The sequence below is a fragment of the Labrus mixtus genome, chromosome 12, assembly GCF_963584025.1.
Source record: "Labrus mixtus chromosome 12, fLabMix1.1, whole genome shotgun sequence".
NCBI classification, from domain to species: Eukaryota; Metazoa; Chordata; class Actinopteri; order Labriformes; family Labridae; genus Labrus; species Labrus mixtus.
In genome coordinates, this window is record NC_083623.1 from 26,453,672 (window position 1) to 26,465,388 (window position 11,717).

General features: G+C 44.4%; 1 protein-coding gene across 8 annotated transcripts in view; it reads left to right on the forward strand.

Annotated features, from left to right (window-relative positions):
* The window catches only part of enah (ENAH actin regulator), a 128,230-nt gene that overhangs the window by 55,638 nt on the left and 60,875 nt on the right, over positions 1-11,717 (forward strand). For all 8 annotated transcript variants that reach the window (XM_061051299.1, XM_061051298.1, XM_061051295.1 and 5 more), the window contains exons 2-3: positions 5,981-6,146; positions 9,330-9,507. In XM_061051299.1, the coding sequence (XP_060907282.1) occupies positions 5,981-6,146; positions 9,330-9,507 (344 nt within the window). The remainder of the gene's footprint in view (positions 1-5,980; positions 6,147-9,329; positions 9,508-11,717) is intronic.

Consider the following 11,717-nt stretch of genomic DNA (forward strand, 5'->3'; position numbering starts at 1 on the left):
AGAGAGATGGAGACAGTCAGAGACTCAGGTACGAGAGAGATCTATTCAGAGATCTATTCTTATCATAGAGTCAAAGCTCTGTGCAGCCAGGGCAGAGACCTTTTGTTAGTTTGTCTCTTTTATGAGAAATGTAGAGAGAAAGAGGTGAAGCAGAGCAGAATAAGAAGCAGGCTCATCAATGTTGTTGGGAGCTATGAGAGGAAATGTACATCTGTTTAAATGGATAAATGATTTTTAAGAATTTTTTATTGTCAGCAGAGTGCCAGAATCAAAAGCTAAAGTTTGGACTCTTTTTAGTAGAGATTCTAGTACAATCAGTTTGATGAAATTATGTTTAGAGAGAGAAAGCGTGCAGGCTGGTGCAGAGTTCAGACCCCAAACCAAAGACTCGTCTTCTGATACAGAACCTCACCACCAAGTGCAGTTCCATGACTGTCCACTTTGGGTCAACTCCAAAAGTCCCTGAAGTCCAAGACACGCCCGTGTTGAAATGTCTATTTTGACAGCAGAAATAACTCTGTTTGCAGCCTGCTACAAGTACCATTTAGGACTACTTAGTTAATGTCTTTATCAGCCCATGCTGTACCAGAGTTGTTTTTTTTATAACTCGTCTGTTAGGATTATATGAAAGCTAAGATTTCAGCATGATAAGGGGTAAATTGACTGACAGACAGGCGAGTTGTAGCTGTTACCAAAAAATGAAGCCAGTGCTAGGTGTACTGAAAGTTAGGGTGAAACAGCATCTCCAGCATGGAGACCGCCATCTTTGGGTTTATAGAGTTTGCTTCAGAAACCAATTGGTGATGTCATTGAAACTACGTCTATATTTTTTTTTGTACAATCTATGACCTGTACACATCAATACAAATGTTGCAAGCGTGTCTCATGGGATTATTATAAAAAGCTGTTAAACCTAATCTCCTGCAAAACCTGCAGGAAATTAATACTTTATCTGTAATGCCCACAAATAGGGTTGTGAAAATATCCAAAAACAAAATCAACCATTTGCTGGGGGTCTCCTGCGATAAGACGTGACATAAAAAACAAAACATGGAAGTGGTTTCATGAACACATAATGCAGCCGTTTAATTACGTGCTCGGAGATTGTAGCAGTCGTGTGCAGACTCATCGTTATAAAAACATTTAATATGTTATTTAACGATATCTTACACTCCTACCCTTGAATTCAGGCCTCAGGTTACACAGATTGGCCAGTGTTTGTAGAGCTGCAGTGATTCTCCTCTTATGTTCATTAGAATCAGAAGGAGCAGTGAGGCTGGCATGACAAATATGAAATCACCATTTGTCCGCCGGGTAAGTCAACTGTTTTTTGGCACGCATGATGAATGAGGTTTCAGTTTCCCCGTTTGGTCCTTTCTATTTTTAAAGCAGTCGTTCAGCTGCTTATGTAACTTTGGTGTATCAGCAGAGAAATTAGTCACAGTTTGCAGCCATTGTAGTGACGAGGCGAGTCAATCAAATCAAAATCTTAATGACTTCACAGCCCCAAAAATGAACACATGATCAGAACGTTTAGAGGTGCCATAGGATGGTACTGAACCAATCAGCTGACAGATTCTAACGACCACCACAAACGAGGAGAGGACAAATCCCAGATCTCTGTGACTGTAGCTTCCTCCTCAGATCGTCTCCTCTTCTTCCCCTTCACTCTTTTGCTCTGTTGATCTCTGCACACCCACACCCTGCCCCCCCCCCCCCCCCCCCCCCCCCCCCATCCCGGCAGGATGTGACATCATGGCAGCCCCTGGAGCTGTTCTGATCCTCTTTGAAGTCAGGACCGTTCTTCACTCAGAGCCTCATTAACATTAATGAAGAGGATGAAAATATTCTCATCTCATATCCCCTTTTCTATTTCCAGTCTCGTCAGATCTACACATCTCTTGTGTGTGTGTGTGTGTGTGTGTGTGTGTGTGTGTGTGTGTGTGTGTGTGTGTGTGTGTGTGTGTGTGTGTGTGTGTGTGTGTGTGTGTGTGTGTGTGTGTGTGTGTGTGTGTGTGTGTGTGTGTGTGTGTGTGTGTGTGTGTGTGTGTGTGTGTGTGTGTGTGTGTGTGTGTTTGCATGTTTGAAGAAAACAGGTAGACGCCCCTGATAAACACATGGACATGAGGCAGCTGTAGTTCAGTGGTAGAGTCAGTCGTTTCTCAACCTCTCTCCATTTTTCAAAAGCATCTCCAATATTGATCCTAGTTTGATCACGTTTCTGCTTGTGGAGCTTATTAGAAACATGCAGAGGCTTTTTAGGTCGAGTACAATCACTTCTATCTGAACCACTTCTCTTGCCCGCTTCCATCCCTGCAACACCTGTTGACCTGATAACTGCTCTTATATCTGACAAACTGAGGGGCGTCCAAAACGGCCGTGTGGGTGTGTCTTAAAACCGTCTACCTTCTCTGGTCCAAACAAATCCAGATCATTCAGGAGCAGAATCTAAAGTTAGAAGGAGGACATACTGACTGCTGCATTGTTGTCAGAGAAGACAGAACTTCAACATAGCATGTTTCCTTAATGTCTGATCATACAGTAAGGTCAATTTATAATAACGGTTACTTTTTATCACAGTTCTATTTGTCAGAGTCCTTTATCCACATGTTGAAGTCTGCGTTTATGTATCGCTAAATTTATATAATCCTTATCTCTTTGACCTTTCGTAAATAATTCAGACGTGTGAAACATGAAACATCACTGCGGCTCTGTTGATTAAATGGGATCGGTCATATAGAGTGTACATTGGTGCTGGCTTACTAGAGAGAGAGAGAGAGGAGGAAGATAGCAGCTGACGTGTTCAATGGAGGGGTTAACAAGGAGATGAGGAGGGTCAACAGGACTAGATTACACCCGGCAAGCACTTTTTTTTACTGCGGATGCCTCTGACATCACGTCTCTGAAGGAGCTGCAAAGACAAAGGGGACACGCACCCCCAGCTAATGTGCAGTCATCTCACTGAGGACTGTAATGATGCCGCCATTAATGTAAATGAAACATAATTGTACACTCTTTCCGCTGTAATGTTTCCAGAAAAAGCACCAATGTCAAAGTCACTCAGTGAGAGTCGGCAGCTGAGTCACGTCTGCTTTACTGTGGGCTCCACAGATATGCTTTAAGGGCTTTTATTTTCCCTCTCTTCCTGTCTCATGTTGTTTGATTTTGTTCTTTTAGTCGCCACATTTTCTTCCTCTCAAACACTCTGGAGCAGATTCCTCTGGCTTTCTGCTCCCAGCGCTTATAAACAAGTGGAGCACACACACACGCGTTTATAATCAGTGTCCACACACACATGCAGACAGCAGTACAGTCACCACACAAATATGTACGGTCAGGAAATGCACGTGTGTTGTACAGTTATTTGATCCAGGAACAGACGCACTATGCTCAAGTTTGGGACTTAAATTACCCAAATTGACCGCAATCCACAAAACACGCAGCCACACAATCATTAGTTTCCACCACTTGAATGTGACTGTTTAAAAGCCTCCTCTGTCTCATTCACTGCATACCATCGAGACAGACATCCAGACCCACTCAACCTGACGCAGAGGAGTCCAAGTCAAGTCCAGGCAACCAGGCTGTAAACATGTTAATTCTGCTGTAAAAACAGGCTTTTTGAATGGGTGTGTATGTGACTTCCTGTGCTTCTGCAGCCAGCCTCTAGTGGACACTCCAGGAACTGCATGATATTACACTTCAGCATCTGCTTCATGTTTCAACACCGGAGGTTTCTGCTTAATATTAACTCAGCATGTAGGAGAGAAATAACGATTCAGATTCTATCATGATGTAAATCCATCAGCTGCTGCAAAGTGTTAACACAGTTCAGCTTCTGTTGTCAGGAGGGAACACATTATCAGAGGTGTGAAAGGCTCAGTGGGTGAGGTGTGTGTGTGTGTGTCTTTGTTGTCAGTAGCAGCACACAGTTCATGCAGCAGATACATATTTCCAGGCCGTTCAGAAAGTCTTCTCAATCTCCGAGTAGCTTGGGTACGTGCAGCGGTGCACACACACACCTGATACACACACACAGAAATCTTCTGTCTGTGAGTGCGGACCCTTTTGTATGACGCCTTCCTGACATTCAAACATGTCCTTTTCAAAACTCTAGGTGTGGGTCTCTGTGGACGTGGATCTGATCCCCCCCGGCGGCTCTTTTTCCAACCCATTTTCACTCCCTCTTTTCATCCCCTCAAGCTATTTCTGACTTTCACTTTCTACACACACTCATTGCTTTTCAGTGTCCCCCCCCCTCTGCTCCTCTGGCCCCCTCTCACTCTCTGCTTGTCAGTATCGTAGTTACAAACAAAAACTCATCTGTTGTCCCTTCTTGTCATTTTTCTGCTGTTATGAGTTGCAGTCATGCGACGCAGAGTTGACGGTTTCCCTCACTTCCAGCGCTGTGAAACATATCATGATATGATGAACACATTAAAATGTAGCTCTACCAGTTTTACACGGTGAGGTCAGTTTACCTGTCAGCAGGAAGCCCACTGTGTGTTGTGTCTTATGTAAGCTACAACATCAGACTTGACATGAGTTTGACTGATGTTGGAATTAACCAGATGGACAGCAATGGTGTTACATAAAATGATATTGCGTCATGGGAAATGGAGTTTACATCATATCTAGGACCAGAAACCATGAGCTCCATGTCTTTACTTCATTGTTTCTCTTAAGGGTATGATATAAGTAAAGATCCCCTCAAGGCAGTGTCTTTAAATTTGGCACAAATATCCGCTGGGACTCGATGAAATGATTCGATTCTGAATGACGGGGTCAGCATGATCACCTGTGATGACTCTGTGATGTCCGTCTTTTTGATTTCGTTCAATAAACAGGAACACTCCCTGACATCGTGTGGGACACAGGCTCTCAGGCAGTAATTCTACCTGTAACGGGTCTTGTGTGAGTCCACTAACATCATGGGATTGCACTTTCTAAATTGCTGTTGTCCATTTAAACACAAGGCTCACCGCCGATGTCTCCAGGTTCAAATTACAAGGAGAAGTCTCTGTGTAGTTATTAAGGTAGAAAATACAGCCAGCGACCCACAAAGCACGTTTCATTAGTTTGGTGCTCCAGGGTGGTGAACGTGTCTGAAATCTAGTATGTGAACTCCCTGTTTGTGAGCTCTTAACACTCTGTAGACCAGCACTTCTCAAAGACTGCATCCTGATTGGACGGCCAGTCAGTCCAGACCCAGCACAAACCTTGTTTAATAAATACAAGATATTTCAGTTTTGTGTTGAATGATTGATCAGAGAGAGAGAGAGAGAGAGAGAGAGAGAATTTAAACCTCTTTAAATTATCTTAATGACAGATGTACATGTTTATTTTCATATTGTGGCGTTTTGTGTTACATCCTAACATCTCTGTGTCTTCAGAGAAGGTTCTGGTTTGAATCCCCGTCTGATGGGAGCCTCTCTGTGTGGAGTTTGAATGTTCTCCCTGTGCATGTGTGGGTTCTCTCCTGGTACTCCAGCTTCCTCCCACAGTCCAAAGACATGCTCGTTAGGTTAACTGGTGACTCTAAATTGCCCGTATGTGTGACTGAGTGTGACTGCCTGTCCGTCTCTATAAATCAGCACTGAGATTGACTGGTGAACAGTCCAGGTTGTAACCCCGCCTCTCGTCCAATGACAGCTGTACATAAAGTACGAGAGGATAGATGTGTTGTTGTTGACAGCAGAAGTTCTGGCAGAACAGAACATATGACGTTACATCACCTCTAATCACAGATAAGAACATCTCTCAGGGTTTTCAGACCCTCTAAAGAGATAAAAACACATAAAAGAAGAACAAAGAGGAGAATTCAGAGATGCTTAAGACGCTCTCTGGGTCCATATGGATGGAGAACAGAGCGTTACCTGTGTGTCGGTCACTGAAAGGCGTGTTTGACCATTATGAGTTTTCCTTCACCTACGATGGCTAATGAGTTTCCTTCTTTTTGTCTCCTTTGTTTTTCCTGCAGTGAACAGAGTATCTGCCAGGCGCGAGCTGCTGTCATGGTGTATGACGATGCCAATAAGAAGTGGGTCCCAGCTGGTGGTTCCACGGGCTTCAGCAGAGTCCACATCTACCACCACACGGGCAACAACGCCTTCCGTGTGGTGGGCCGCAAGATCCAGGATCATCAGGTGAGTGGATGGAACCAGTACAGGCCGTTTTCTCCTGAGAGCTGCAGACCCCATCCGAGTGACAGAACGTCTTACTGACTGTTGAGCTCTTTTTCACACACAAACAAAACCAACATTCATGAAAGAATGGACAGACACATCCAGCCACACACACCATGTTTGTGTAAGGGTACATTAAAGGGGACATATTATGAAAAATCCACTTCTACAGTGTTTCTCAACATATATTTGGGTAACCTGAGTTTCTACTGACCCACATAATGTGAAATAAACCCATCCAGTCCTTTGTTTGTGGTCTGCATAAGTCTTACAACACAGAGAAAAAATGCTCTGTTTCAAATGTGCTCTCCTTGTGATGTCACAGTGGGATTCTGGTTAAAAAATTCCCCTCCCTGGTATCTCCACCCATGGACTCCACATCCAGCCTAGAACAGAACTTTTGCGCTGGTCTGCCATTTTTATTCTCACTAGCGAAGGAGTGATGTCTACGGGGAAAACTCAGGGGGGGGGGGGTCATTACATTTAAAGAGACACACACACCAAAACGGAGCGTTCTGAGAGAGCTGGTTTATACAGGGTCACAAACCTCCTCTGGTGTTTGATTCATGTTATATTTTGACCAAAGCACAGCACAGATGTTTCATTTAGACCACAGGGGACTGTTTGAAAAGGTGGAGAAGGGGGATGATATGTCATCTTTAATATTACCTACAAACAAGCTAACAGAGAAAACTATCTGCAACATGTGAGTGAATCTCTCCTGTTGGGTAGCACACACTATCCTAACAATCCCACAATCCTCTCTGCCTCCACGTTTGAGAGTTCTTCTATGGCTGGAGGGATGGAGTGAGTAGGAGGATGAGAAGTCTCAGTCCCTTAAGCCCTCAGTGAGCCTGACGAAGGCCACAAGCTGGAACACGTTAGTGTCACAACAACTAGATCGCATGTTTGCCTCCTCTTATTTTCCTCAACATTTAATTTGATCCACTAATTAAATCAATAACTCTGCTGTGATTATGGCTCCACTGGACCACAGCTGTGGCCACAGGCTGTTGGAGGCGTTCAGATCATCCATCCGTCTGACTCATTCCTGTAAATCTCAGGAATGCTTGGAGGGAATCTTTAGAAATGTGACAAACACACTCACTGGGACGCATTGCCAACTCTTTATACATAATGTAAAACTTCAAATAAAAGCCGCGGTTTTAATCAAAACAATATCAATAGATGAAGTCGAGACAGACAGAATGACTGTAGTCAAGACGACCCAGGCGAAACCGACCTGAGGAAGAGAATATGTTTACAGACTAGCTAATGCATCCGAGTAGAATTTACATTTTTATCACAGCAGCACATAGAGCAACAGTACGATGCAGCGGTCTTTGAAATAACATCTGGTGTTTCCATGGCAACGATAAACATGTCGTCTCTGTCATGACGGCCGCCACAACAAGACACGTACGGTTACCACTATAAAATGAAGGATTTCTCTGGCTTTGATAACGGTTGGAAATATTTGAGGTAATGTGATTACTCAACAAAACAATAAATAAAAACAGGTTTAGGCCCTGTGTCCACCTAGTGTGTTTTTCTGAGCGCCAGCCTCTTTTTTCAGTTGTTTTCAATGGGTAGAGAGCGTTCTCAGCAGAAAGCGGCCTCCTGGATGAAAAGCGCAGCACCCAGCGTCTTTTTTAAACAAGCACTCTGCCGTTTTTGTGCAGCCGCTCCAGGCAACTCAAGTTGAAAATCTTTCAACTTTTCAAAAAGGCGCTGTTGACGTTACCGGCGCTCTTTTGAAAATTTATGATATTCAGTGTATTCAAGCCTCCTACAGATCATATCTTGTACCCACATCCTCTTCGCTTTGTGTCTGATCGGGTAAAAATCTATCTCAAATATAAAAAAATGCAGTAAAAAGTGACAGAGCAGTGTGGGTCATACAGCGGCTGACTGTTGTCATGGAGACAGGACGGACGTGCAGCACTTTTCTTCTCAGTGCACAAATGCTTCATGCAAACACTCCCGGGCGCACAGTCAGCGCTTTTCTGACTGGAGAAAACGCCAGGTGGAAACGGGGCCTTAATCCATTTTTAAGTGATTTAGATGTTTTAGTGTAAAGTTCAACATATTACACCTTTAAAATAAAAGTCCCAAACCACCGCTTCAGAGCGAACAGATGACAAACTGGTCGAGGTGCGACCTCGTCAACTGGAGTCATCGTGTGGTTGTAGCGGCCATGTGTGTGCGTGAGTCGTTCACACTCTGAGATGCAGGCTGATCAGTGATAATAACATTCATATTTCCTCTGTAAGATTATCTCTTGTTGGGTTCAAATAAATTTGTCCAGCTGCCGGGCGTCGACCTTGTTTTGGATAAAAGATCAGAGCGGTAACAGTCTTAAGCGGTAGATGAGATGTTTGTTGGCCGAAGCAAAGATAATTTTCATTTGGTCTTTTTCTCATTTTACTTTAATCTTCTGAAATCTGAAATCTAACCAGAGGGGCCGTGCACGAGAAGCTGCAGACATGAGGCTGCCTGTCTCATTAGTGTGGACACGAGATGACACTGTGATTATCAGATTAAGACCTACAGTATGACTCATCTTTTCTGGGTGTTTCAGTTACATCAGATAACGATGATGTGCATGTTTACATCAACTTTCAATGACTACCATACCGATTTAGCGTTTTGTGTACGGAGGACGCAGACATGGAAGAAGGAGGATTTGTTGTTGCCTCAATAACTCAGAGTAGAGCTGCCTGGGGGTGTTTCTCCTCAACATTAGCATCCTAAGCACCTTAAATGCAGAGTAATGGATCTTTAAGTCTCTTTACAAGCAGGTAAAAATGACCTTTAACCACATATCACCTCCAGAGTCTCACTTTAATGAGATTGGGGGGGTGTTTGTTGGGACAGGACCAGGATCTGGTGCGTTAGCTTTAAATCTTCTTTGTGATTGTGACAGCTCCTGAACTTGGCAGCAGAGAGAGAGAGAGAGAGAGATGGATGGACACCACACTGCTTGTACATCTTTTTTATCCTCCTGTTTGTGTTTATATAGAAATCAGGTCCAGACTGTAAACATGAAGTCTCACTCAAAGAGGCTTTCATAGCATCGTCAGTCATTTGTCAGTCAGTCATGGGTGTTTCTTGTTTCCCTCTCTCATCGTGGAACGTCTTCAGGTGGTGATAAACTGTGCCATTCCCAAGGGGCTGAAGTACAACCAGGCCACGCAGACCTTCCACCAGTGGCGGGACGCCCGACAGGTCTATGGGCTGAACTTCGGCAGCAAGGAGGACGCCAACGTGTTTGCCAGTGCCATGATGCATGCTCTGGAGGTGCTCAACTCGCAGGATGCAGGTAGAGCTGCTTTTTTAAAATGTAATTAGACCTGAGAGGTAGGCTTCAATATGCGTGGCTGAGTTGACTGACAGGTGGATATGTTGCAGCTGTTTACCAGGATGCTAAAGGCCCGCCTCCGCTCTACCTCTATGCCTGTTTTTAGATTGATTAGGTTGAGCTGCAGTGGTTAGCGCCGTTAACTGGTGACTCTAAACTGCCCGTAGGTGTGAATGTGAGTGTGGCTGGTTGTCTGTCTATATGTCAGCTCTGTGATTGGCTGGTGAACAGTCCAGTGAAGAGCATGGCTGCTTTAAATGACAAACAGAGCGCTGCTAGCTGTCCACAAAGTCTCCTCCAGTAAACTCAAAAACGTTCTGCTACATCTTGGCGGTATTGTCAGTGCTGTTGCTTTTTTTTTGGAGAATTTCAATTCAAACAGTTCAAATCATATGACCTGCAGTGTAACCGTACTAGTGTTGTAGTCCCCCCTCTTCGTGGCTGGCGACCCCCACTTTGGACACCACTGAGATAAGCAATCACTAAAATAAAGGTTTGAGCAGATTTTTTCTTTTTTTGAGTTTTATATACTTTATTAATCCCAAAGGTGAAATTCTGGTCTTACCCTCTGTTATTGAGAGACATGCTTCCCACACACACAGGCCTGAATGGCACCTCTCCAGCTACCAGACCTACACTTTGTGTATAATCCTTGTGTGACGTTTTGGTTTAAATAATCCAAACAAAAAACTCAACTAAAACTTAAAACGACGAAAACAAACGACTTATCTTAAATGCTAGGAGAGAGACCTGGCTGGCCCCCCCAAAACAAAATATTAAAGGATCAAAATAAAATCACATCTCAAAGTCAGACTGTCACAACCTTCCTTATTAGGGTCTGCATCGGGACTTGAACCCTCCAAAGCGGACTGAGCTCCTGCCGCCTCCAGCAAACACAAAGTCAGACTTTTACTCCAGAGGTGTGAGGGACCAACATGTGTCTGATAAAGAAGCTGTTGCTGCTGTTTGGACATTCAGTGTTTTAGATGGTTTCATAGCGACTCTGTGTGCAGGAGGCATGAAACACGCAGACAGGAAGTTCTACCACAAGGGAGGAGGAACACTGTTGAAAAATTCAGCAAAACTAAAAACATGTGTCAACAATCAAATTGTTTTCAAGTGAATGCGAGTTACTAATGGCTTTACCAGGAACAATGATGGGAGTGAAATGTCATGTTTAATTCATCCCAGGCAGCTCACCACAGAGAGGGAGCTGTGTTTCACCTCCTCACTTCTTCTTCCAAACTTTGATTCCTGCAGGCGCTGAACAATGGACGAATCTCGCTGATGACGTCCTCGCTGAACGAGTTGAATTATTTTTAGCATCATTGATCGTGATCCGTGCTCACATCTACCGATCATTTATTAAACCTTTAATAGAAGCGAAACGTCAAAGGGTAAAGTCGTCACAGGAGGTTTAGACGCATGAGGAGAGAGAGAGGAAGGATCCAGTATTCACATCACACACATTCAAACAGCCACTTCTTTGGGCCTCAAATATTTGCACGCTGTGACTCCAGTGGTTCACCACGACCTTGGTTTTCTGAAACATGCTCTCATTATGTAGCTCCAACCTCTGGCTGTGTTTCTGTTACTGCCTAGAGAGACGAGAGAGGGAGGACGGGTGGGGGAGAGAGAGCATTGTTTTCTCAGATGAGAGGAGGTCTTCAGTGTGGTTGTGCAAAGTTTAAGACCCCAAATTGAAGGACTTCAAATTAATTTTGGTGCTGATTCCTCTGAATGTATACCTCTTCTCTCCTCCTTTGTTTATTCCAGCAAAGACTTGTACTGTAGCCTCCATGTTTACTTTATATAAACTAAGAACCAGCATGACCTCTCCTCTCTCATCTCCTCTCCTCTCCTCTCCTCTCCTCTCTTCTCCTCTCTCTTCCTCTCCTCTCTCCTCCTCTCCTCTCTCCTCTCCTCTCCTCTCTCTTCCTCTCCTCTCTCCTCCTCTCCTCTCCTCTCTCCTCCTCTTCACTCTTCCTCCTCTCCTCTCCTCTCCTCTCTCCTCCTCTCCTCTCTCCTCTCCTCTCCTCTCTCTTCCTCTCCTCTCTCCTCCTCTCCTCTCCTCTCTCCTCCTCTTCACTCTTCCTCCTCTCCTCTCCTCTCCTCTCCTCTCCTCTCCTCTCCTCTCTTCTCCGCTCCTCTCCTCTCCTCCCCTCCCCTCT